The 24,810-nt window shown below is 60.4% G+C and overlaps 4 protein-coding genes across 5 annotated transcripts; 2 read left to right on the top strand and 2 right to left on the bottom strand.

Moving 5' to 3' along the window:
* Positions 1-250: 250 nt before the first annotated feature.
* On the bottom strand, positions 251-6,016 carry PLK1 (polo like kinase 1). Its single transcript, XM_075436437.1, has 10 exons — positions 5,531-6,016; positions 5,250-5,418; positions 5,018-5,162; positions 4,499-4,592; positions 3,766-3,985; positions 3,290-3,448; positions 2,999-3,076; positions 2,381-2,535; positions 1,387-1,569; positions 251-988 (listed from the first exon to the last, which is right to left on the bottom strand). The coding sequence occupies exons 1-10, from the start codon at positions 5,981-5,983 to the stop codon at positions 782-784; spliced, it is 1,863 nt and encodes a 620-aa protein (XP_075292552.1). The 5' UTR covers positions 5,984-6,016; the 3' UTR covers positions 251-781.
* Positions 6,017-6,745: 729 nt separating this feature from the next.
* DCTN5 (dynactin subunit 5) lies at positions 6,746-11,130 on the bottom strand. The gene is made up of 6 exons (XM_075436805.1): positions 11,048-11,130; positions 10,812-10,880; positions 10,257-10,375; positions 9,682-9,793; positions 8,937-9,039; positions 6,746-8,186 (listed from the first exon to the last, which is right to left on the bottom strand). Exons 1-6 carry the CDS (start codon positions 11,093-11,095, stop codon positions 8,089-8,091), a joined length of 549 nt encoding a protein of 182 aa, XP_075292920.1. The 5' UTR covers positions 11,096-11,130; the 3' UTR covers positions 6,746-8,088.
* An 893-nt stretch (positions 11,131-12,023) lies between these two features.
* PALB2 (partner and localizer of BRCA2) lies at positions 12,024-21,677 on the top strand. 2 transcript variants are annotated; one of them, XM_075436782.1, is made up of 10 exons: positions 12,024-13,937; positions 14,668-15,470; positions 16,079-16,162; positions 17,317-17,478; positions 17,902-17,987; positions 18,680-18,841; positions 19,013-19,129; positions 19,499-19,586; positions 20,600-20,748; positions 21,431-21,677. In XM_075436782.1, exons 1-10 carry the CDS (start codon positions 12,116-12,118, stop codon positions 21,660-21,662), a joined length of 3,705 nt encoding a protein of 1,234 aa, XP_075292897.1. In that variant the 5' UTR covers positions 12,024-12,115; the 3' UTR covers positions 21,663-21,677. The 2 variants fall into 2 exon arrangements, with proteins under 2 accessions (XP_075292897.1, XP_075292895.1); XM_075436780.1 differs by having other exon boundaries at positions 12,024-13,949.
* A 260-nt stretch (positions 21,678-21,937) lies between these two features.
* NDUFAB1 (NADH:ubiquinone oxidoreductase subunit AB1) lies at positions 21,938-24,695 on the top strand. Its single transcript, XM_075436450.1, has 4 exons — positions 21,938-22,231; positions 22,318-22,405; positions 23,497-23,608; positions 24,528-24,695. Exons 1-3 carry the CDS (start codon positions 21,965-21,967, stop codon positions 23,586-23,588), a joined length of 447 nt encoding a protein of 148 aa, XP_075292565.1. The 5' UTR covers positions 21,938-21,964; the 3' UTR covers positions 23,589-23,608; positions 24,528-24,695.
* Positions 24,696-24,810: the final 115 nt, after the last annotated feature.

Here is a 24,810-nt window from a genome sequence, read left to right as displayed (position 1 = left end):
CGAGCATCTCCCCGAACAACGCGACCCTCTCCCCATTCCTGCGCAGTTTCCCTGATGCTGTGTGTCCAGAGCTGCAGCCGAGGAGCCAGCCCAGGGCGCAGCTCAGCCAGGGGCTGCTCGGGAGGGAATGGAGCAACAGCACGGGCTGCTGCGAGCACGGCTCCTGGGTGGTGGGGAAGCCCGAGGCAAGGCGCTGCTCCCTCCCGCACAGCGAGCCAAAGGGAACCACGACAGGCTGGACGCTGCAGCGAACAATCTTTAATCAAGTTATGCAATATACAAAAAGTTCAGGTTTCATGTAGATGAATCTCAATATTAAAAGGCTGATTGCTCAGTCTCACCCTGGGCTTGTTAAATATCTTACCTGAATTTCTACAAGAGGAAACAAAAGCCTAGAGCATCAGCACAGACACGTACAAATAACTTACACGATAGTTCTGCTCTCCCCATGCTTTGCTCTCTCAAGAGAAGGCCCAGGAGCCTCAAACAAGAGGGTTGTGACTCGAGTCAGGCTTTTGGAAGTTAGAAAATAAAGGCAAGGGATGCAATTAAAAACCAGAATTCTATCATCAGGAAGGGGGAGCAAGAAACCTCTTTGGATACCAGAGTGAACAACACCGTTCCCACAGCATCAGGGGTTTCCTTGTGGCAACGAGGCCGCACCCAGGAGCGGGAGCCCAGTTATGCGGTGGGAGGCGACACGCGAGCTGGGTGCTGCCGGATCTCCCCCTCCGCAGCCGGGACAGTTCGGCACAGCTGTCGAGTCCGTCGAGAACAAGGCCTAAGCAGAGGGTTTTGCACGGGCTGAGCCAGACTTGGAACTGAGGAGCTTCTCCACCATGGTGCGGGCGTAGCGGAGCCGGCTGGCCAGCTCCTTGCAGCACCCGTGCTCCTCGATGAGGCTCAGCTTGTACGTGCGGAAGTCCCGTTTCTCATCTATGTACGTGACAGCAGCCATGAGGGGGCACAAGATGACCTTGGTGTGGTCCTGGGGGGAGAGAGCACACGGTCACCCCCGGCACCCCGCTCTTGGGGACAGTGTGAGCCACCTGGGCTGCACCCAGCAGCACGCCGACAAAGCGCCCCGCCGCAGCCCAGCTGGGAAGCGTCGCTCGCAGACTGCGGGTGGGAACGGGCTGACCTGGCCAGCCAGCTCGAGACCTGCGCAGCAGCCTCCCGCCTGCTGCAGGACACGGCCCCTTCGCCAGCACGAGCAACCGGGGGGCTCACGTACCCGCAAGGGGGGCAAGGAGCCTCCCAGCTGGGCAAAGCCCCGGCGCAGGGGGCGTTACGCGCTCCGGCTGCCGTGCGCACAGCGCTGCACGCAGCCGGGCTCTTTCGGCAGCCGGAGGCACAGCCCCGGCGAGCGCGGCGTGGCAGCCTCACCTGGAAGAAGTTGATCTGCACGGTGCCGTTGCTGAGGTGCAGGATGATGGCGCTGCGGGTCCGGAACCACGTGCACAGGTAGGGTAGACGGGCCAGCTCGTCGCCTTCCCGCGGCGTGATGTTGGCGCCCGCCTTCAGCAAGTGCTCGCTCATGTAGTTCCGGAAGTATTTCAGTAGTGTTATCTGCGGGTGGGAGAGGCTGTGAGCAGCCGGGCTGCGGACGACCCCTGCTACCTGGGGAGGGCAGGGGCTGCCGTCGCCGTCCCACCAGAGCCTCCGTCTGTCGCCCAGAGTTTGAGGTGTCACTGCACAAACCTGTGCAAGCTCTCATCCTCAAAGCTAACTCGGTCTGCGATACTCGAGACTCGCTTTGCCGAACACTTTGGTACGTGCAAGTCTTGCGAGCACTTATTTCACAGAATCACAGAATGGTCGGGGTGGGCAGGGACCTCTGTGGGTCACCCAGCCCAACCCCCTGCCCAAGCAGGGTCACCCAGAGCAGGCTGCACAGGACCTTGTCCAGGCGGGGCTGGAATATCTCCAGAGAAGGAGACTCCACAGCCTCCCTGGGCAGCCTGGGCCAGGGCTCCGTCACCCTCAGAGGGAAGAAGTTCTTCCTCGGGTTCAGCTGGAGCTTCCTCTGCTTCAGTTTGTGCCCGTTGCCCCTTGTCCTGTCGCTGGGCACCACTGGAAAGAGTTTGGCCCCATCCTCCTGACACCCACCCTTGAGATATTTATAAACATATTTCTGTGCAGTTGCTCACAAACGAGCCTCCTCGGACAGCAACCAGAACTGACAGCTGGAGCTGCCTGGCCTCTGTCCTCGGGGCCGTGCTTTACCAGCCAAGAGGAAGCCCGCAGGGTGCCAGGGACCCCACGCCACAGACGCTTCTCCTCGGAGCCCACCCTGCCATCAAAGCCCAGCAGGGCCAGCAGAAGCCTCACCGGGAGCAGCCACCTGGGCCCAGCGAGGGCTCCTCTCCCCGGGACTGACCTTCTTGTTCAAGGCAGAGGGGTAGGACCTCACAGTGAAGTAGGACTCGGTGCTGTTCTGCTCGATGTACTGCAGGTTGTCCCCATCGTTGTACATAATCAGGCGAGTGGAGTCGTTGAAGAGAACTCCCACGCTGTTGTCACACAGCTGGTAACCTGTTCGAAAGGGAGCCCGTCAGGCCTTCAAACACAACGGCAGAGAGTTGTGTCACCCCGGGTCTTCCCGACAGCCACCCACCAAGCCCCTGCCAGGTCTAAGAGTCTCCCTTTTGTGGGGGCACTTCTCCTCCTGGGCATCTGTCACCCTCCCTTACAGCATCACCTGTGCAGAGACAACCCTGGCTGCCGCGGTGGGTGCGCGTGCTCGCTGCAGAGCGAGGCCAGCCGTCTCTTGCAGCAGGTAACCCTTTCCACCTTGAAGCGGCCAGGGCTGACGTTCAGCGACCGCTGCTCTGGATTCGCTGGGTATTTGGTAACGTTCCTGGCAGCAGCCTCGGGGGGGACACACACTGGAATACTTGTGATTAAAGAACCAGACCTACGCAATGCCCACATCCAAGCTTCCCTCAGCCTCTTCAGAAACTGGAAGAGGTTGAAGAGTTGCCCCTGCATTATTTACCTAGGCCATATTTATCCGAGTAGTCCACCCATTTGCTAACCCAGAAGATGGGAATGCAGGCTGGGTCTTCAGCTTCTTCTGCAAGAGGAAAGGAGTTTGTTAGCAGACATTTCACAGCACCCTGTGCGCCCCAGCAGGCGAGCAATGCCAAGAGGGCTACAACGCCCACTCCTCAGCCTTCCAGTTTGAAATCTAGGCCAGCTGCTCTCTCGCTTTGGACAACAGCATCAGGAGGACAAAGCAGCAGGATGCCCAGGAAGGCTAGCGCCTGCGGGACTGCCCCAGACTCACCTTGTCTCACTGCCACTCTCTCGGAGGGCTTGGCCGAGTTGACTGCAGTCAGCTGCTGCAGCATGTCGGCTAAGTGACAGTCAACAGCGTCGCCCAGCTCCCGCAGCCCAGCTGCGTCCTCCTTTTCAGGCAAGTTCTCTAGCACGGGGCTGTCTGGTCCTGGGCAGAGAAAGACAAGAGCGTGGAGGCATGACCAGGCAGCAGGTCTCTAAAGGTCTCCAAGAGCTCTACACTCTACCCTAGCTGTAGGAAGCGCCTGACGCACCACACAGCTAAAGCTAGTGCTGGCGCTCCCTCCCTGCTCTGCTTCTGGGCAAAGAGCAAGGAGACCTCTCCCACTCAAAGTGCTCCAGATTTCCCCAAGAACTGGGAGCAGAGGCGAGGCAGCGCCGTGTTCTGTCCCAAGTGCTGCTGGGGTCCAGGCAGGCCCTCACCCAGCACTGCGGCCCAGCCCCACCGCCCACACCAGCTCCTACCTTTGTTGAGCGCGGTCAGGGGCTTTCGCCCGTTCAGTTCCAGCCCGCTGGGAGCGATTGAAAAGCGAGGCGCGACGGTGAGACAGCTGGTGGGCAAGCGGCTGGGGATGTATCCCGACGTGAAGAACTCGTCATTCAGCAACTCGTCGATAGTGGGGCGCGAGGCAGGGTCAGACCTCAGCATCTTCTGGATGAGGTTCGCAGCTACGGGGTTGATGTGCTACGAGGAGACAGGCAGAGTCTAGAGACAAGGGCGAGGGGACGACGCGCGCTAGCGACGAAGGCATTGGCTACACGGCTTGGGGAGTGCTGCTCAGAGCAGAGCTCCGGTGCGGCGTCAGGCAAGCAGGACACAAGCCTGGGGAAACCGAACTGGGCAGGAACGGAGAGACATCTCCCGACAGCACGCAAAGCTTGAAGTCAACCGACTTCAGTGAGATCAAACCAACAGCAGTGGGAAGAGCTGGGGACCTGGCCCAGATCTCAGGGACTCCAGCGTCTCCGTTTAACCCCACGTGCCAACTGCCCAGCTCAGGTTTCTGCTGGATCACTGGGGAGCTGCTGGCTCCCCGAGAGGAAGCTCCGGCACCGACCGAAGCGTCCCCTTCCCAGGACCCCGCAGGAAGAGCCATTTCACCCAAGAGCCCGTTAAGTGCCAGAAACGGGACGGTGCAGAACAGGCTGAGCGAGGAGCGCAGCGAGGTGCGCGGGCCCACCCGCGGGAAGGCCGTACCTTGGGAATAGTGTACTCGTTCTTCTTGATTCGGATGTACGTTTCTTTCAGACAGGAAGTTTCAAAAGGCGGCTTCCCCACCAGCAGAGTGTACCTGCACGTTCACAGACAACAGGGCGTCAGTTTGCAGAAGTGACCCCGTCCTAAGCGCAGCCCGGGACTTCCCGGCAGAGGGAAGGCGCTCGGCACTGGACACGCAGCAGCGCAGGGAGCTACGTGTCCTGCGCCTGGTTCCTGTGCCCAGCAAAACGAAGCTGGGACCTGCTGCCCCCTGAGGAAGTCTCCAGTTAGGAAGTGCGGGCTTTTGGGAAGCGCCTCGGGACAGCCGTGCCGCGGATCAGCCCGCAGGCACCAAGGCACTGGCACGGTCGCGTGCCGGCTGGCAGCGGGGCTCGGCAGGGCGGCTCCTCCGGGGACGGCACGTCCCAGGCTTCAGCGAAGCCCAGAGGGGCCGAGGAGGCCGGGGCCACCGCGACCGCCCGGCCCCACGGCCACGCGAGCAGCGTTCTGACTACTCACATGATGCAGCCGATGGACCAGATGTCCACCTCGAAGCTGTGCCCCTTCTTGCCCAGCACCTCCGGGGCGATGTAGTTGGGGGTCCCGCACAGGGTCTTCTTGCGCTCGCCATCGTACTCCACTTTGGTGGCCAGGCCAAAGTCACCTGGGGGAGACGGGGAATGACCGGAGACGCCCCGGACAGGCGGGGGTCCCTACTGTGGGGGTCTGACGGGGCGTCGTGGGCACCTACCGATCTTCACCTCCATGTCGTCGCTGAGGAAGAGGTTTCCCAGCTTGAGGTCGCGGTGGATGACGCGGTGGCTATGGAGGTACTGGCAGCCCAGGATGGTCTGGCGCAGGTAGTACCGCACCTCGGGCTCGCTCAGCGCCTTCCGCCGCTTGTGCAGCTCCAGCAGCGACTGCGGGGGGGGGGAACGGTCAGCACCGGGGGGGGGGGAGAAGAACCGGTCAGCACCGGGGGCGGGGGGGAACGGCACCCCCACACCCCCCTCCGCCCCCCCGGCCCCTCACCCGCCGGCGGCACAGCTCCAGCACGACGTAGACGAAGTCGGCGTCCTCGAAGAAGCCGTGGAAGCCGACAACGTGGCGGTGGGCCAGGCTGCGGTGGATGGCGATCTCCATCGACATCTTCTCCTTCTGGTGCGGCTTCACCAGCAGCGACTTGGGCACCACCTTCCCCGCGAACACCTCCCGGCCCTCCGTCTCCGCCAGCTCGTAGCACCGGGCGAACCCCCCCTTCCCCAGGAACCTCCCGCGGACGAAGCTGCGCCGGCTCCGAGGGTCCACCAGCACCTTCGGCACCTCCTTACCGACCGACGGGGCCGAAGGCCTCGCCGCTTTCCCGCCCGCCGCGCTCATACCGGGGAACGGGACGCGGCCCTGAGGGGGAGCCGGGCCTGGAGCGGGCGCTGCCGGATTCAAACGCGGGGACCGGGACGTTACGCGCCCGCGGCCGCTCCCCATTGGCTGAGAGGATTTAAAATCCACGCCGCCCGCCGCGGGGCACCATGGGAGGAAGCCCCGCCCGCCGTGCTCCCCCGCCCCGCCCCACCCGTCTCTTTAAGCGCGGCGGGCGGGGCCACCGCGCCGGGACACGCCCCCAGCCCCCAGAACCGCGGGAAAAGCACCCCAACCCGGCACTGCTCGCTGCGGGGTGGCTCGGGGACTGGGGGAGGGGGTAAACCCCTCCGCCCCCCACCCCGCCAGTCTCCTCCCGGGCTCCCGGTAAAGCCCTTGCACTCCGACCCGCCGCGCTGGAGCGCTCAGCGGTACCGGCCCGGTCGTGGCCTCCTCTTCTCGTCCCAGCTGCGCTCCCCGCCACGAGCAGCGGGCTCCAGCGCCTGCTTTTCTGTACAGACAAAAAGGAATCTGCCAGCCGGGATGGCTGGGTCCAAAACGGGAGCCACGTCCGAGCGCCTGAAGCAATGCTGCCACGCGTACTGCCACGCCACACACTCCAGTGCCACCCTGGTGGCTTCAGGATTCTCACTTCAGCGTGAGGAACAGAAGCAGAGGCGCTCAGAGCTGTTCCGAAACAACGACGCCGACAGCCACCAGCTCGCAGGCAGAAGGCAGCAGCTGCCTCGCCCCACACGTCGCTTTTTTAACGCACTGACGCGGTAACAGCCACAGAGCAAGAGAGAGACCGCGATGCCGGCGGCCCGGCACAGCAGAAACCTCCCTCCAGTCTCGAGGCTGATGGGAAGAGTCACAACCTTGAGTCACTTGAACAACTGAAGAGGCTTTAATTTACACGCAGTAAAAATACAAACAAACCAGCCAGCGGGTTTACACTTGGTTAACAGCAGTGACTACACACTTTAGTACTTGTACAGCTGTTTGCTACCTACGGCAGACCAGTGCTTCGCACCACACAGAGCAGCTGCGGGCTCCAGGGCTGCTGACCTCGCAGCCGTAGCCCCACTACGGACCCAACACGCGTCCTGGCCCCCGGCTGCCACACGACCCCACGCAGGAGCCCGAGTTCTGGGAGCTGCCGAGGGCTGACACCAAGCTTTAACCTAACGCAGCCAGAGCGCGCAGGTTCACCTTCAGCCCGCTGTCTGGTGCTGAGTCAGGTACACACCAGCGTCAGCCGCCTCCACCCTCCACACAGCTGCGCCCAGCAAGAATTACTCCTGCTCTACGACGTGTCCAAAATGAAATGTTCACTCTTTCCAAGAAGTCTGAATCTCCTTCAGTTTTCTAATGCAAAAAAGCGCCAAAGAGCTTTCTGCAAATACACATAGTGGGTAATAAGTGGGGACAACTGCAGCGTTCTCTCATCCACCTCCTCCACTTTCTGCTTTTAATTCCCTGCTTTCTGCTGCACTGAGTTCTGCGAGTGGCACGGCAATCCTCTTTCCAAAGCCGTGTGGCTCTCTCAGGCCTGCAATGTTCAGGAAGTAGAACACGCTTAGGCCATGAGAATCCTACCCCTGCGCGATGGGTGAGAGCACGGGACTGACGTCTGCTTCAACAGCTAAAAGCTAAGGAGCGTCCTGTCAGGCAAGGTATAGAAAGACAGGGTTCAACGTCAGCCAGAAGCCCTAAAGCCAGTCCCAGGACGATGCACAATGTCCTGTACCTGCAGGAGAGAATCCCGGTCCACGGGGAGAAGAGCAGGAGGCCATCCACCTCAACACGCAGGCCTACAGAGCGGTGAATGTTTCTCCAAAGCAAAGCACAGGGCCTGATGAACCCTGGTAAGTAAGAGCCCACCACACGCACACCAGCCCCACCACACTTCTGTTCTAGGATGGAGACCGCTGCTAGCAAACGTAAACCTGCTTGCTCTGGGTTTCAGCTCTCCTAGGTCCAGGACATTTAATGGCACAATTCAGACAACGTGGAATGAATTACATTCAAATGAGCATACAAAGTTGAAACAACAGGAGACAGCAGCTTTCACGAGGATGGCTTGGCCCCACCACTGGTGTTGAGGAACGCTCACAGAAGTGCTCCGGAACAGCAGAGGCCGTGCCCTGGTCTCACAGAACAATATCCCTCTCCTTCCCCCAGAACACTCCTGCGTGCCCTCACTGCTCTGAAACACGGTAAACAGGCTACTAGACCTGAGTGAGCGGCAAGAACTTCTGGTAATAGCTCTTCGTAACATCAATCATCAGCTCCTGGGTACATTCCGGGAGTTCCCCAGAGAAGAGTCCTGGAAGAAGAACAAGAACATGACCATCAGCGCTCCGGCAGGAGAAAGCAGAAGCAAGCTTACATTCAACATTCAAAGCCGTGACTTCGATTGAATCGTGAGTAAACACAAACAGAGCAGCAAAGGGCTCCTCTCTCACGCCGAGCAATGCCGTAGGATTGCTCCCACTGTAACCCCGCGCGGATGTCAGACAGACAGACAGACAGACTGCAGCCGGGTCCCGCAACGGCTTCCGCTGTTCCCCGTAAATGCTATCAGGAGGTAAACGATGGCGCGTGCAACCTGTACAGCGAGATCTGCGGCACAGCCAGGCCCACGGGCAGGAACTAAACGTTCACTCACCTCAGTTTAATGTGCCTCCACCCCACCGAACACACGAATACTGAGCAAGCGGACAGCTCGAACCACTGAGATACCCACAGAAGCAGGAGTCCCAGAAGGAGCAGCGCTCCCTCTGCCAGCGCCTACGCCTGCCGGGTTCCAGCGCCTGGAGAGCTGGGCTGCTGACTGCACGGCACGGCCACAGCTGGCACCCAGTGACTCTGTTCTGAGCGGCCGAGTACCACCTACCGAACACACACTAAAGCTGCGAGTTTCGCAAGTCAAAACTGTTGCTCTTCCGTTCACCCGGTGCCCTATGCCTTTATTTGTAGGCACTAAATGCTAACAAGCAACTCTGTCATAGCAACCTCATTTTAAAACCCAAACCTCCACGTTAGCCACACGGCCGTGCAAGCAGCGGGAGCGTACCTGGGCAGCCCGAGAAGACTGTGAACGGGGGGACCACTGTTTCAGGCGGCAGCACTGTGTTGTCTAAGATTTTGCAGCAGTCTTTCAAAACACATCTACGACCCTAAAACAGAGATTAGGTAAAGTTTACACTTAAAATATTGTATGGTTTTGCTTATTCCTCATAAGTTACCTGAACCTGAACACGTTCAACTGCCCAAAACACGTTCTGTATAAGGGACCATGTGAACAAGTCTTTACCCTGACTGAACGCTCTTCCCAAGCGAATTCACTCTTCCCGTTTTTGAGGAAAAATTCTGTTTGCTCTCAACTACCACGTGTACAGGCAGCTGCCGACTAACACCTGTCAACGCGCAGACTGGAACCTAGAACCCGAGCCGTGCAGTGACGTAGCAAGGCCTGCTCTACCTCAGCAGGCAGCAGCCTCGACTACTCCGTGTCACTTGCGCAGAAACACAATCGCGCTCGCAGCCCGTGGGAAGGCTGTCTTCCCTGGACAGCCTCACCAGCCACAGGGACAATATTGTGGGGACAGATTCTGCAAACAACGGTCGCCTGAACCCACGATCTCAGAACAGCAAAACCAAAAGCACCACTTTCTGCGGGGAAGGAACAGGAGGAGAAAGGAACAGCACAGAGCAGGCGTGCTCGCTCCAGCCAGGTGGTGCGGACACCTCTCCGCCGCCGTTACGAAGCCTCAGCAGCGCTCAGGGGCTTAAGGAACAGGCTGGGAAGCGGCACTCACAATGACGCAGTTCTTGCCTATGTGGACGTAGGAGCCAATCTGGGCCGCGTTGACAACGCAGTCCTCTTCTATGAAGACATGATCACCGATGTGGAGGGGGAAAAAAGCCACCCTGCGACAGGAGAGTTAGTTGTTCAGGTGCACAGCACACAGACTGGTCCGTGACTCCGTTACACCCAGAATCACACCCTGGGGTCGCCCGTCCCCAGCTGCACTACCAGAGGCAGGGCCGGTGCTAAGGAGATGGAACAGCCACTGGTCTGTTCTCACCTCCTTCCACAGGACAGCCCAAACGAGCAACAGGAAGGTGTTCTGAATGAGCACAGAACAAGCGCAGCACCTTCTTCGCTCAGCTATGTTAATATATCCCAGCCTTTCCACCCTGCGGTCTGCAGGGAACGCTAACCCTCACGGCAAAGCTCAAAGTCTGAGGAAGAGGCAGCTCTAGAGGGATGAATTTCTGCAGATTGCCGCAAAAAGACCATAGCCCTCTGAATGCAGACCTCAGCCAAGCCGCTACATTTCAGGCACACAGATCTTAACTTCAGTCTCCCTAAAGGAAGGGGATCTCTTACCCTTTACTAAACTTCTTGAAGGGCGGTCTGATGACACTGCGGCTTTTCACCACGCAGTGTCGTCCCACCCGCACGTTGGCCAGGTCACCGCGGATGATGCAGTCGTTCATAACTATTGTCTGAAGAAGAAAACAGTGAAAAACGAGCTCCAGTTTCTACCCGTGTCACCAGATACTGTAGAGACTCACGCAGAGGCCAGACTCAGCCCAGGCTGGTTACACTACCTTACAGGGGATTCTTTCAGTGGAAAGAAAAGCGAGAACAAAGCAAATGACACAGGAGCCTGGGACCACCAGACGCTCTCCCACGGTGTCACTGAGCTGCCCATAGTGAGCCAGCACGCAAAGCGCGCCTTGAACACGGGGCTGTGCCGCTACACAGACCACAGCTCCGGGACCTGCCCACCCGCCCGGGACGCTCGGTCCGTGCCCCCAGCGAGCACAGCTCGGGGCCGGCGGGGGCTGTCAGCGGAGCGGCGCCGGGGCCGCTGCCCTGCTGACCGGGACCCCGCCGAGCTGCGGGCGCAGGGAGCCCTCCCTCCCCCCCGCCGCCTACCTTGCCGTTGAGAACGATGTTCTGGCTGCCGCAGAGCACGGACTGCCGGCTCACCTTATTGCCGGACGCCTGCGGGGAGAGCGGGGAGGTCACCGCGGCCGCGCCCAGGCCCGGGCCCAGACCAAGGCCCTGGCCCTGGCCCTGGCCCCGCCGCCGCGACGCCCCAGCGAGCCTGGCGCAGCCCCCCCCTCCTCCGCCACCGCCGCCCCCCCGGCCCCGGCCCCGGCCCCCCGCACCGTCTCGATGTACTCGGACTTGTTGTAGAGCATCTCGCTCAGCTCCATGGCGGCACCGCCGCTTCCGCGCCAGCCGCTCCCGGCTTCCGTCGCGTCACTTCCTCCCGCCAGCCCGAGCGCTTCCGCCGCGCGCGCGGCCTACGGCGGCCCGGTTGCCATGGGGACTCCCGGCCCGTGCTTCCCGCGGGAGGCGGCCGCGCAGGCCCCGGCGGCCATGGCGGAGCCGGCGGGCGCGGAGGGACCGGCGGGCGCGGAGGGACCGGCGGGCGCGGGGGCCCTCAGCGGCGCCGAGAAGGAGAAGGTGCGGAGCGGGGCGGTGCGGTGCGGGGCCGGGCCGGGCCGGGCCGGGCGGTGCGGGGCGGCGGTGCCATGGCGGCGCGTTGTGTCTTGCAGCTGAGGGAGAAGCTGGCGCTGCTGCGGAGGGAGTACAGCGAGACCGTCAGCCGGCTGCGGGTGAGCGGGCCGGGGGCCGGCGGGGCGCGGGGGGGGGGTACCGGGAGCCCGGTGCCAGCCCCCCGCCCGCGTTGTGTCCGCAGCGGGCGCGGCGAGCTGAGCGGGCGCGGAGCCACGGCCAGGGCCCGGCGGCGGGAGGAGGCCGGCGGCAGCGGAGCCCCGCAGGTAGGAGCCGTCCGGCGGGCCCCACTGCCCGCCCCGCGCTGCCCGGCCCGGTCGGTGCCCCCTCCCCGGAGCCCAGCCCCGCTGCCCGCCCCGTTGCGGGCTCCCCCGGCCCCTCCGGCCCTGCCCCCGGCCCCTCTGGCCCCGCTCCGGCCCTGCCTCCGGCCCCGCTCTTCAGTCGCACAGCAGCGTCCCCCTCCCCTCCTCCGCACCGGTTCTGTCGCGCGGCCCGGTCCCCGCTGCAGGACCCCCCTCTTTCCCCCCAGCAAAGCCGTCCCGTCTCGCTGTGCGATGATGTTCCCGGATGGGACCTTGCTGGGAGGCCTTTACGCGTCTGACGTTGTTCCCACAGGTCCTAGAGATTGCGCGTCTCCTAGCGCAGACAGGCGTGGAACCTCTCAGGTACAGACCAGCGCCTGCTCGGATCCTGGCACAGACAGGACAACCTCTGTCATGTTCAGACACGTTCCTGAAGCCTCCAGGAGTGAGGTCAGCCCGCAGGGCAGCTCACGGGCAGAAAGCCTACAGGCTAGCCAGGAGAGCTGGTGCAGTGCAGTCGTTAAGCCTGCCCCTGAGGAGAAAAAACCCCAGACCTCCAGAAGCTTGATGAAGCTGAGGAGGCGAACGAAGGCTCTGGTATCAGAGAAAAAGGAGTCGGCGCCTGGTGTGCATCCAATCAACGCTGGTGAGATGGCGAAAAATCAAATGGCCAGTATGGAGCAACTTCGATCACCAGTCTTCAGGCGAAGCAGCCTCTCGAACACCGAGGAAAAGGCTCAAGGAGCGTCCAGAGCAGCGCCTGTGCAGGGAGAGGAGAACGGTTTCACTCCTCCGGACGCAGCACTAGGAGCTGCACAAGACACGCTCAGTGACAGCGTCCCTGCAGCAGCGCCCGCGCTGCTCCCCTGCGTGCGGAGGGACGGCAGCGGTGCCGGGCAGGCTGCGTCCCCGGGTGCCGTGGCCGCCTCGGGTGACCATGAGCCTGCGCCGCCATGCTCGGAGACCAGTGACTCTGCTTTACTGGACACCAGTCGTGAGGGAGGAGAAGAATCCTCCAGTACAACAAAACAAACGGAGGGTGAGAGCATGTGTGAAGATGGGGGAGAATTATGTCGGCTCTTGGATTTCATGTCAGAAAATGAAGCATTGCCCGCAGATGGCAATGACGCTGTGACTAACGAGAGCAAAAGACACAAAGGAAATGAAAGTGGCACTAACAGCCTAAATCCCTTTCCTGCAGATCTTGCTCTGGGCAATGCTGAAGAACTGCTGGAGAATCAACAGCTTGAAATTCAGTCAGGACTTCCTCACGCAGAAAAGGCGACAGCTCCCGAAAGCGCACTGAACTCTTGCACGGTGGTTGAAGGGCTTCTGTTCCCGGTTGAATATTACGTCAGGACGACTCGACGCATGTCGAATTGCCAGAGGAAAGTGGACCTCGATGCTGTAATTCTCAGCCAGCTGGGCAGAAGCAAGAAAGGTCAACGAAGCAAGTGCAAGCAGAAAGATGCAAATGCAGATCGTCCTTCCCAGGAGAGAGCTGGGAGTGATTTGGAGTCAGCGGTCGCGCTGCTCCCTTTTCTCAGTGCAGAAAATGATCCAGCAAATTCAAGCAGTCCTCAGAAGTCTCCTCCTGCGTCCAGCGGCAGCAGCGCTTCACTTGGATCGATTTCTCAAGACAGTATCACTGACACGAAGCAAGATCAGAGACCATCACAGAGGAGGCAAAAGGGAAGAAGAAAGTCTGCCTGCAAACCCCCGGTGCACCAAGTGTCACAGGAACCTGGAGAGAGTTTGGGTCTCAGAACGACAAGGGAAAGCAGTAGTCTGCTGCCAAGTGAGTGTCAGAATGAAAAGGAAAACTGTGAAGCTGAACACGAAAACCCATCTTCAGCCGAGAGAGGACTGTCTGCTGCTGCAGCTCTCGGGTCAGGAGGGACAGCAGTGGCTGGCGCCGCACAGCTGCCGAGCGCCGATCCTCCTCCTGGAGGAAGCCAAGTGCCTGGCCAGTGCCGTAAGACTCTGTTAGAACCGGTTCAGACTCCGCTCCAGAACAGCGAGTCTCTGGCCCCAGGGAATGAAACTTTTGCCAGCCATCTAGGAGATCTGGAAGCCAGCTTAACTGTGTCTCCAGCTGCTAAACCTCCAGCAGAGCGTGTCAAGAACCAGCACGTGCAAGGAGCCCGCAGGGCTGAGCAGCTCCTGGCGCTCCGTGTCGCCCCGCGCCGCTCCCTGCGTTCCTCTGGCAGGCAGAGGGCCAGCCAAGTCTCCAAAGGTACTTTGTCAGGTACGAGCCGTCCCTAAAACCAGAGCCCGAGGGCAAGGCAGGAGAGTGCGTGCACTGCTGTTCACACCCTGCTGTATTTTTTTATTCAAAAAAATCTTAGATTGGTTAACACTTTTTTTTTTTTAAAGACGAGAGCTTTTTTAAAAATACAGATGATTGTGGTGCCCATGTTCCTTGCACAATTCCAGAAACTTCTGCTTCAGCCCAGCGGTGGGGAGTGAAGAGCCATGCATGGGTGAGGAGCAGGGCTGAGAGCTTCTGAAGCTGCTTTGCTGTTGGGGCAGAGGTTCTGCACCTTAGACCTGATTCCCAGCACATGGGTGGAAATCCCTGTGTCTCCAACGAAGTCTGCATGTTAATGATTTTGGGGTTTTTTAGTGCTGACAAGTCTGAAACGCAAAGAGTAGCATTAGAGTCTGAGGGTCCGTGAGTACAGTGAAAAGAGAAAGTGTTGGGGGAAAACCAAACCAGACAAACGGACCGAGCACTCGGTCGGTTCTGGCAGCCTTGGGCAATGACGTTTGAGCCAGAGGCTCGGTGCGGAGCAATGCAGAGTGTAATGTCTTTCCAGAAAAGTGCCACTGCCATGTCTTAAGATGGAGATGGCTTTTTTTGAAAATAGATTAGCGTGACCCTCTGGATGAGAGATTCTGAAAAGCTAGCTGCTGGTTGTTTTATGATGTGATGTTCTCATATCGTTGTGTTTTTCTTTGTCTAGATGACAGCAAAAGAGGACGTAGCTATCCGCCGGGTTCAGAGGGTCCGGCTTCTCTTGGCCTCCCTGCCGTGGACCCCGATGCTTGCGGCTCTCTCTTCTCCTTCCGCAGTCTCCAGTGGCTGGCCTCCAGACTGGGTGTCAGGGACTTTCACCTTCCGGATGAGGAATTTGGACTACTAAAACTTGAGAAATTAGAATCTTCCCCTGTGAATGACTTGGAGGTTTTCGTTCCTAGTGTGTCTGGACATGGTGCGGCTTCAGAGGATGCCCAAATGAATCTGGAAGAAAAAGGACTCAAAAGTGATTTGAGTTCACCTTTCAGAAGTGGACTGCCCGAGTTACCTCACGTAGAAAGCCCAGCTTCCAAGAAGGAGCTTTCCACCCGTGAATTGCTGTTTACTCCCATGGGGACTGTCTTCGCTGGTGCTCCCACTCAGCCCGAGTCTCAGATTTCCTCGTCGGTTTTCCCTGTCGTGGGTGCAACCCCGGCTGTGTTACCGTCGGTGCGCGGTGAGGTCTTCCCCGGTACACCTTCTGCACCTCCCTCGCACGCGAGCCTGCCTTCCTCCCAAGGAGCGTCTGCCGCGGTCGTGGGTGATGGCAAATGCCGAGGCTCCGCCGTTCCGCTGCACTTGGACAGCTGTGGTGCAGGATCTGCTAGAAGAGAGGAGGAACAAGGTACAACATTTCCTTTAGATGCTGAAAGCGGTCCCAGTGATAAACCTGATGAGGCTGTGGCCTTGGAGAAGCATCAGCAGTCAGAGAGCAAGCAGCAGAGATCCTGCAGAGCTTCTCCTGAACAGGTAGCAAGCTGTCCTCTTTGCCAGGGGTGCTAAGCCAGTGGGTTTGTGGGCGAATCCCCCTCTCCAGAGTCTCACCTGACTTCAGGGGAAAGACCTCTTTGCGTGCCAGCCCTGCACGGTGTTTTTTAGCTGCCTTGGTAAATGTTTGGTGTTCATCTGTTGCCTCAGGTCTTTTGACCTCAAAAGCAAATTCTTTGAAATCCTGTTTGGTGACGCTGGAGATGAGGGTTTCGATGCTTGCTGCAGGATGCACGTTTGAAATGTGTACCTGAACAAAAAGTTTCTGGTACCCACGTCGGGTTGGTCTGCCTTAAGGAAAATTTTCAGCTAGGATTTGGTAAAGGAGGTTAAATGCCTCTCATGCGGATGGGTGCTGGGAGGAGGGTGAGATGCGCAGTGGCAGCAAAAGCCAATATTCAGGTGAAACCAGGGAATAGCCTGTCTGGGATCTCTGGTTTTTCAGAGACATGCAAGTACGAAAAGACGTGCTCCTGCCGTAGCAGTCCAGTAGCTGCGTGCAGAGTGAACTCGTGCTTCTGCCTCATTCTTGTAGGTGCTGAATGTAATTTCGGAGTTTAATTATCCTCATTGCTTTCTTGTTTGTGCAGAAAGAAGATGTAGCAGAACAGTTGACTCCGGTACTGCTTGATGGCCTGAGTGAAGAGAGCTTGCAGCTTGTATCAAAGCTGAAGGTGGGATAACACTGGATCGTTGTTTACTGAGTCAGTAGCAGCTCTTTAGTACCAAGTTTAACAAAAATGCAGTAGAAAGTGCAGAATGGCTAACTGAACAAAACAGACTGCTGTCCAGTTTGGGCAGTTCTGTCTTCACTTGTGGTAAAGCATGCTGAAAGGTTAGATTGCTGTATAGCTCCTTTTGACTGATCAAGGATTTCAGCGTTTGTTGCTGAATAATGAATGTCTAAGCACATGCAAATGTCTTAACAAACAGAACTGCTGCGTTTTCCGTCAGACCCAGGTGAAATTGCCCTTGTCCCCCTGTTGCCTGCCCCGTGGCACCGGTGGCCTCCTGTCCCCGTTTCAGGCACGCAGTAACGCTGTGAGGAACGCTGCCAAATACACGTGTTGATTTTCACACTGTTCTGGAACGGAGCCTTGATTGCACAGGCTGTGACCAAGGCAAATCTTGCCCGGGACTGTTTGCACAGCTGAGCCATCGGCTCTTCTTGCAGCGGTGTCCCTCCACTGTCCTCTGTCTTGCAGCGGGGAGAAACTGGTTGGAAGGCAAAGAAGCAACGTCTGTGGGAAAGCCCAGTGAACTCCAAATGAGCTTGCCAGGGGCTGGGTCACCTCTAGCTTTTCTGAAGCAAAGTGCAAAGTTTTGCTCCAGAAGCAAGCCTGGGGGCTTAGCGTAACCAGCCAGCAACAACACGGCTGAAGCTGAAAGCTTTTTTGCAAGGGAGAAGAGAAGGCCCTTGCTTTGTTCACTGTTAAACTCGGTCTGTGCACAACAAGTCCTGTCTCGCGTTTGTGCAACAAGGGAAGCAAGTGTGTGACTGCAAGTAGGTGGCACTTGGACCTTGTTGTGGCTGTGCCGCGGTACCCCCAGTCCTGTCCCAGCGCCAGGCGCTGCCGAGTCCCTGTCATTGCAAAGGAGAAGAGATTTCTGTGAAGTGAGCGGGTACGTTTGCTGCTCTGAGGGTGAAACCCCCCAGGCTGGTTTTCCTTGGTGCCTTACTGGCACTTCGCTCGAAATTACACATCGTAAGCGCTGAGTTTTAGCCTCAAATTCTCATCACACTGAATGTCAAGCGTTTTTCTCAGGCTGAACCTCCAGGTTAACGATGTCTGTCAGAAGAAAACCAGCGCTGTTTTGTTTTGGACAGGATTCTTCGAGTTCCTGCGCTGTGGATGTGAGTAGCATGTGGTGGGAAGCAGCCGGCAGCAGAGAGCTGTGGGTGGTGACTGCTTGTGAGAGCTCTGTCTCCCTCTGGAAGCCTCTGGCATCCGACCGCTGGGGAAAGGTCTACGCTTGGCAGCTCGGAGAGGTACGAGCACAGTCCTTATTTCTAGAATTTAGGGTAACTTTCTTGTCCTGGTCTGTTAGTTCCTGAGATACAAGGAGCCTGCAGTCTGGAGTGCAAGGTAGGTTCTTTAGGTGGCGTAAATTTTTCATTCCATCAGAGAATGATTTGCACTGCTGATGGAGAAGGCCAGTAGCTCGTGTGGTCGCGTGCTGCCTGCTTCGTGTACTGAGTGGTGGCTGCAAGCCACTGACCTGTGCTCTTTCCCCTTACACTCCCTGGAGACACTTTTGGTCTCTCATATCAACAGACACCTAAGTGTGCTTCTTCATATGGATCTGAAAATTAGTTCTGCTCCGTGTCATTTCACTTGAAACACTCTAGAAAATGGGAATAAAGTCAAAGGGACGTTGTGGGTGACACTGAATTCTTGTTTTGCTGTCCTAGATTCCTGTAATACAGATCGTTCCTCTGCCAGACACCTGTAATCTCGTCTGTGTAGCACTGGGAGATTTGGAGATTGGAGAAATAAGGTGGTGTATTTACTTCTTACTAGCGCTTTACACCCTGAATAGCCGTGGCTTAACTCTCCTCTTGTGTAGTGGTTGAAATTAGCTCTTACTAATGCGCCACTTGCTCAGTTGCTCTAACAGTTGGAAAATATGGAAGGGATTTCTAAAAATCAACTATACGGGCTTGCTGTTTTGCCCCTGGAGGTGGCAGACTGTTTAAACATGCGCGTATTTTTATATGTGTTGTAGTTTGGCCGTGGCCGGCAACAAAAGGGCCACGTGGTCATTCTATTGCCCCTCCCCCCGCTGGGGTGGGGAGGAGAGTGGAAAGAAAAAGGCAAAAAACTGGTGGGTCGGGATAAGGGCAGTTTAACAGAGCAGCAAACGAAGCAAACAGTAACAACAACGGTGCTGATAAGGAGAATACACAACACAAACAGCGAAACGCACAGAGCAGCTCTCACCGCCGGTGCCCCGCGCGCTCCCGAGCCGGGACTGCTTTCCCCCCGGCCAGCCCCCCGAACCCAGCATGGCGGCAGACGGTGTCGAGTACCCTGTTCTGTCTGGCCAGGGTGGGTCAGCCCGCCCGGCTGCGTCCGCTCCTGGCACCTGGTGAAAATTAACCCTGTCCTGGCCGACCCCAGGACAATATGCTGTGGCCTGTCTGCGTTGTGCTTCCTGCTGTCATTAGGCGTGCTCTTCTCTCAATCTAGGCTCTTGCTTTATTCTCCTGAGAGTGACTCATTCAGGCAATCGCTAGTGAAAACTGGAAATATAAAAGCAGTTCTTGGGCTGAAGGAGAGGAGGCTGGTCAGCAGCAGCAGGACCGTGCACGAGCAGCAAGTGGAGATAGTGTCGCTCTCGGAGACGGGAAGGTGAGCCTGCTGGTCTGGGGGGGGTCTCAGCGTGGCGGGTGGAAGAAGAGTAAGGAATCGTCCCGGACGCAGGAAAGCGTCAGGTTCCTCTTCTTCCTGGCGCTGTGCTGAGTACAGAACACGTGCTTAGTGTTGCGACTGCCTTTTCTCACTCGCTGATCTGCTGTTCAGGAGCAAGGACGGACAGACTTTGATGCCCCCCGAAGAAACTGTTTTAGCTTTCGCTGAAGTGGAGGGGATGAGAGACGCCTTGGTGGGCAGCACCGCAGTGAACAGCGTCATCGTTTGGTCAGTGGCTCCTTTGCCGTTAGGTGATGTGGCCTGCAGGCGCCCGCGGGGGCTGTAACGGCTGGCTGCGGGCGTTGCGCGGGGCGGCGGGCGGCAGCTGGCGTGCCTGTGAGGTGCCAGCGGTCACAGGGCCTGCGGTCCGGCACCAGAGCTGCCGCACGGTTGGGCAGAGAGTGAATGAGCTGTGCTGCGGTACTGCTGCTTGCTTTTGCATTGTATTCGTTGCATCTCTTCCTGCAGCCCCTTGTCTTGGCTTGGTTTGTGTGAAACCAAAACTACGTCCATCTTGCGTAGTGGTGTAGCTGTGGTTAGAAAATAACAGACAGAGGGTGGAAATGCAGCCAGAATTTGTGTTTTCGCCAAACGCAGGAATCTGAAAACAGGCCAGCTGCTGAAGAAGATGCACGTTGGTTACTCCTACCCAGCTTCGATCTGCCACCGAGCGTACTCTGACTCGGTACGTACGCGAAATAGGACGTGCAGTTTGTGCCTGGACTGCACGGACTGACGGTGCTGGGGACTTGGAGGGGTGGGGTTTCTGGAGCGGCTTGAAATGCCTCCTCTGTTTAGGTGCTCTGAAGATGTTTCAAAGGAAGACAGGTGAAGTAGGAGGAATAAGCCACACTGGCTGCCTCAAATTTGTGGCGTTCTGCAGTGTACAGACAAAATGAGAGTGGGGCGTCCGAGTGTGGGCCAGGGCAGCAGCGCCTCGCGCGCGGGAAGCAGAAGTGCTGCTGCCTGGTGCCGGTGCTTGCGGAGCCCCTTCCACCGCGCTGCCGGCCTGGTGATGGAACCGGGCTGGGCTTCTCGTTATTTACATCTACCCCCGAGGACAGGGCCTGTTTAAAACCGAGATTCCCACTAAGGATTCTTTCCCGTTCGCTTCCGCCTGTGCTGTGATTCCAGGTGGATTTTAGTGGTTTATCGAGGATTTGATTGTTTCCAGGGAGCATTTCACCTTTCGGGATGAGACTGTCGTGTCCGATCGCCGTGGCTTGAGTCAGCCCCTGTGGCACCTTCGTCAGCACGCCCGCCCCAGGGTGCTTCGTGCCGGCCGTGGCTCTTCTCAGAGCTGCTGTTGCCAGCTGAGCTGGGTTGTGGGGAGTTCTCGTTACATTTGTAAGCTCCTTGGGATTAAAATGAGGCCCAGAAGTTTTACTTTAAATGTCACCTCATCCTACAGCCAGTTGAGCTTTTCCAGGCAGAAAGAGGGGTGCCTAAATCCAGGGGGTCACCGAGCTGTCACTGCTGTCTCGCGTCAGCCCTTAGCAGCCAGCTCTGCTTCGGGTTGTCTCTGATTCGGCAAGGACAGGAACCCATTTCTGATTGATTCAGTAAAAAAGTAACGCACGCTGTCCCTGGGCTGTGATTGCAGAGAGAGAGAGGTAGCGATAAATTTCTGGAAAGTTCTTTGGGTGTTTTCCCCTCCTGCTGTTCTTTTCAGTGATGTGTTTTTCCTCTGTCTGTCAGGGCCTCCTGTTCGTTGTTTTAAGTCACCCGCACGCCAAAGAGAGCGAGTCCTGTGGGAGCCCCGTGTTCCGCGTGGTAGCGTTCAACCCCAGCACGGCCAGGAGCGCCGGGGTGACCTTCTCCGCCCTCCCACCCGGGCACGCGGGCAGGCGAGTACCGCGGGGGCGGGGGGAGAGGCGTGGGGCGAGCCCGCAGCACTGCTGGCGAGGGTCCCTTTGCCGGCGCTAAGGAGGCCGCAGCCGGCGCTGCCGTTCATGCCGTGCGCGGGCTGGGACGCGGCGAGGGTGTGGGCAGTCTCCTGCGCACCGACCTCGCGCGGCAAGGGGCTGCGCTCGCCGGGGTGCCGGTGCCGGGCGGCAGCGTCGCTTTGCTGCGGGCTGCACAGCGTGCTGGTGGCGATGCTGCAACGGGGCTCCTCGACGCGCCGAGCCTGTGGGCTGCGGGCGCGCTGGGCTCGGTGCCTGCACCCACAGCAGCTGCGCGCAGTCAGCCGAGCCCTCCCTGCCCCAGTCCCGCGCGGGGGAGCCTGAGCCGGGGGGACGCAGCCTTGCGACGCGCTCGCTCCGTCGTCGCGCTCCTCTGCGCGCGGACGGGAGCGGTTGCTGGCCCCGGCTCCGTGCCGCGCGCCAGCCCGCGCCGAGGCTGCGCGAGGGTTCCCTCACCAGCGGGGTTCTGGGGCGCACTGGGTGCCACGGGTGCCGTAACCTGGCTCCCGGCGGTCGCCTGACGTTGGCTTGTTAACTTTCCACGTTCCAAACCAGCCGATTCTGGGAAACGGCGCGGTGGCGTCGTGGCGAGCGGCAGTGCCGTGACCCATCCGTGTGTCCCCAGGTACCTGGAGGGCGACGTGATGGACACCGCCGCCGCCGCCGTGCTGACGTCGGGCGCCGTGGCCGTGTGGGACCTGCTGCTGGGGCACTGCACGGCGCTGCTGGCCCCGGGCCCGGCAGGGGGCTGGGTGCTGGCCCGGTGGGCCGCAGCCGGTGCCTGCCTGCTGGCCGGCTGCCGCGATGGCACCGTCTGCCTCTACCGGTACCGGCAGCCCCAGCCGGGAGCGGCCTGATGGTGGGGTGGGGGGCCGGGGGGGACTGTTACTGCCATTAAAGTGTTTGCCGTGAAGTGTTCGCCTCGGAGCGGCTCTGTGCTTGCCTCGGGGTGCCGCCTGCCCGCCAGGGGGCGCTGCCCATCTGCCCGCCCGGGGGCGCCCCCCGCCCGCCCGCCAGGGGGCGCTGCCAATCCACCTGCCCGCCAGGTGGCGTCGCCCGCCCGCTCGCCAGGTGGCGCTGCCCGGCCGTGGCGGCGCGGCCCCGCCCCCCCGCGCGCGGGCCGCCGGGAGCGCGCGGTGCCCGCCGGGAGCAGGTCACCATGGCGGCCCGTGTCCTCTCGGCCTGCGCCCGCCGTCTGCTGCCGCGGCCGCCGCCCGCCCCGCGCCCCGCCGCCATCCGCACCCTCGGCCCCCGCGCGGTCCCCGGGCCGGCGCCGCTGCCCCCCCTCCCCGCCGCCGCCGCTCGCTCGCCCGCGGCCTGCCCGCCGTGCCGCCGCTTCTCCGAGCTGCCGCCCCTGACGCTGGGCGACATCAGGGAGCGCGTCCTCTACGTCCTCAAGCTGTACGACAAGATCGACCCCGAGAAGGCGAGTGCGGGCCCGGGGCGGCGCCGGGCTGCGGCCCTGCCAGCGCGGCGGCCGCCGCGGCTCAGCCCCGGTCTCTCTCCCCGCAGCTCACGGCCGAGTCCCACTTCATGAAGGACCTGGGCCTGGACAGCCTGGACCAGGTGGAGATCATCATGGCCATGGAGGACGAGTTCGGTAAGGGGCGGGGGGCGGCGCGGGCCGTGCTACGGGCGCCGCTTCCGCCATAACCGCGGAGCGCGGCGGGGCCGGGCCGGCGCCGGTCCCCTTCCACCGCCCGTGACCTTGGGCTCGCACTGCTGTGGCTCCAGGGCACGGCCCGGGCTCGGTCGGTGGGGACCGCGCTGGTCGCCGCCGGCAGCAGCAGAGCCGGGAGAAGGCGTCCGTCCGTCTGTCCGTCCGTCCCTCTGCTGCAAGCTGGCTCCCCCGCAGCTCGGCTGCTTCTCCCCGGGCCCCCCCGGCGTGTTGCGGGGGGGGGGGGTGGGGGTGGGGGGGACACCCAGCAGCGGGGGGGAGGGGGCCGCGGGTCTGGCCTTCAGCGCGGAGGCTGCGCTGCCGCTGCCCATGGCTCTCACAGCCGCAACCACGGTCACGCCAGGCGCTCCCTCGCCGGGAGCGCTTTCATCCGTGATGCTCCTAGGAAAGCAGAAAGGTGGTTTCTCCTCATCAGTTTGCATTCTGAGGGTTTTTTTTACTTCATTTTGGGCTTCTTCATGCTGTCGTTTAAAGCTCGTGAATTCTGGAGCGCGTGCCTGCTGCGTCGCGTTGGGTCGTGGGCGTCCCTGGGGTCCGGTCGTTCTCGGGCCGGGCAGGTGCTGCGGGGCGGTCGCTGGCCCTGCATGCTCAGCCCACTCGCTGCGCTCCGTGGGCGGGCGGCAGCGTGTGGCCACCACGGGTGGAGGAAGATCCTCACTTCTGGGATGTATTCCTGGCCAGTCCCGCTGCGAGCCCCCGTGCTCCGCTGCAGCTCTGGGCCAGCGCTCGGCAGCAAACTGAACCCGAGCGGCTCCGGGCCCTGCCTGCTGGGAGCGGTGCCACGCCGGTGGCCGTGGCAGCTCTGGGAAGGGGACGGCGGCGTTAACAAGGCGAGGGGCGCTGGCTGGCTTGGCCGCCTTGCTCGCAGCTCTGCCTGCCTTGTCCCTCCCCCAGAAGCAGCATCCCGTGAGCAGAAGGCAGCGTGGGCTCTGCCTGCCCAGGCCCTGCCGCGCTGCCGCCAGCCTGCCTCCCCCTGCCCTTGGTTTGGGCTGGATCCGTGCGCTCTCTTCCAGGGTTTGAAATTCCCGATGGCGATGCAGAGAAGTTAATGTGCCCGCAGGAGATTGTCGATTACATTGCAGACAAGAAGGATGTTTATGAATAAAAACAGTTGTTCAAGGCTGGGTAAGTGGAAACGTGCTCTGGGGAGCGTCTCGGGGAGCAACGGCGTGCACAGGCACGAGGCAGCCGCGTCGTGGGGCTCCATGGCCGTGGGGCTCCATGGCCGGCGGGAGCCTGGCGCGCCGGGGAGGGGGCAGGGGGTGACGCAGCCGTGGTTTCCTGCAGCAGCTGCTGTTGGCGGGAGCACGGCGGGGCCCGGCATGGCTCTGCGGGCGCTCGGGTTACCCCAGGTCTCCTCGCAGACGGCGGGGTGACCCCGGTCATTGCAGCCCGTCCGCCCGGTGCTGCTCGGCCACGCGCGGGGCGGGGGTTGGGTGGGGTCGCGCGGCGCCCAGCTGCCCACAGCCGCCGTTTCCTCCCTGCCAGCCGCAGCCGGGAAGGAAACGGGTGGGAAAGGGTTGTTGGGGTGGCTGCCCTGGGGGCTCCGGGGCTGCAGGGGAAATGGGCCGGTGGCCGCGGGCCAGGTGCCGCATCCGGTCCCTCCGCGCTCCTGTTTGTTCTTCTGCGCGGTCCGGCCTTCCCCTGCACCCCGCTCCTGGGCTCTGGGGGCTCCGGCCTCCCCCTGCACCCTGCTCCTGGGCTCTGGGTGCTCCGGCCTCCCCCTGCACCCCGCTCCTGGGCTCTGGGTGCTCCGGCCTCCCCCTGCACCCTGCTCCTGGGCTCCGGCCTCCCCCTGCTCCTGGGCTGTGGCCTCCCCCCGTGCTGTGCCCGGCTCGGGGGGCAGTGGGAGCTGCGCCCCTTCGCTGCTCGCCGGGCAGGGTCAGAGCGATTCCAAAGACCCGGAGACTCCTCACACGCCTGCTCTTGGTGTTCAGCTCATCTCGTCCCTGCCGGACCCGGGTCTTTCATGCTTTAATGTGGCAGTTCTCAGCTGGTGAGATGTTAAATATGTGGATTTATTTTTTTTCTTCTCCCCTAACAGGAGCTGTCTGTACCGCCAGGACTGGGCTGGTGCCAGTGGGTAGGAGTGTCAGCGCACACGCAGTGCTGTCACTGCTGTTGGTGGGATGTTGTGCTTGGAGGTTGTATTTAAAGCTGTCTATGTTGTCCTTCAAAACCAAGAAAAAAAAGGAATAAATGTGTAAGACCATGTTGTGTCGGTGGCTTTTCCGTTTCACACTGTGTGGGTGGCTCTGTGTGGTGGTCCGTGTGCGAGGGGCCGGTGACCGCCTGCGGTGGTTCCGGCAGTGCCCGTACGGCGTGCA

This window comes from Opisthocomus hoazin, chromosome 15, assembly GCF_030867145.1.
Source record: "Opisthocomus hoazin isolate bOpiHoa1 chromosome 15, bOpiHoa1.hap1, whole genome shotgun sequence".
In the NCBI taxonomy this organism is placed as follows: Eukaryota; Metazoa; Chordata; class Aves; order Opisthocomiformes; family Opisthocomidae; genus Opisthocomus; species Opisthocomus hoazin.
Note: the sequence above shows the minus strand (reverse complement) of the source record. Positions and strands in the feature narration are given on the sequence as shown.

Excerpts from the sequence above, each read along its gene's own strand:
- PLK1 (XM_075436437.1), bottom strand. The coding sequence starts at position 5,983 with ATGGGGAGCGGCCGCGGGCGCGTAACGTCCCGGTCCCCGCGTTTGAAT. Across the intron at positions 3,449-3,765 it reads CCTGACCGCGCTCAACAAAG|GACCAGACAGCCCCGTGCTA; the intron begins GTAGGAGCTGGT and ends TTCTCTGCCCAG. Across the intron at positions 2,536-2,998 it reads CTCGGATAAATATGGCCTAG|GTTACCAGCTGTGTGACAAC; the intron begins GTAAATAATGCA and ends CCTTTCGAACAG.
- DCTN5 (XM_075436805.1), bottom strand. The coding sequence starts at position 11,095 with ATGGAGCTGAGCGAGATGCTCTACAACAAGTCCGAGTACATCGAGACG. Across the intron at positions 10,881-11,047 it reads AGTCCGAGTACATCGAGACG|GCGTCCGGCAATAAGGTGAG; the intron begins GTGCGGGGGGCC and ends CTCTCCCCGCAG. Across the intron at positions 9,040-9,681 it reads TAGGCAAGAACTGCGTCATT|GGTCGTAGATGTGTTTTGAA; the intron begins GTGAGTGCCGCT and ends TCTCTGTTTTAG.
- PALB2 (XM_075436780.1), top strand. The coding sequence starts at position 12,116 with ATGTTCAGACACGTTCCTGAAGCCTCCAGGAGTGAGGTCAGCCCGCAG. Across the intron at positions 17,479-17,901 it reads ACGCTTGGCAGCTCGGAGAG|ATTCCTGTAATACAGATCGT; the intron begins GTACGAGCACAG and ends TTGCTGTCCTAG. Across the intron at positions 20,749-21,430 it reads CCACCCGGGCACGCGGGCAG|GTACCTGGAGGGCGACGTGA; the intron begins GCGAGTACCGCG and ends GTGTGTCCCCAG.
- NDUFAB1 (XM_075436450.1), top strand. The coding sequence starts at position 21,965 with ATGGCGGCCCGTGTCCTCTCGGCCTGCGCCCGCCGTCTGCTGCCGCGG. Across the intron at positions 22,232-22,317 it reads ACAAGATCGACCCCGAGAAG|CTCACGGCCGAGTCCCACTT; the intron begins GCGAGTGCGGGC and ends CTCTCCCCGCAG. Across the intron at positions 22,406-23,496 it reads GGCCATGGAGGACGAGTTCG|GGTTTGAAATTCCCGATGGC; the intron begins GTAAGGGGCGGG and ends GCTCTCTTCCAG.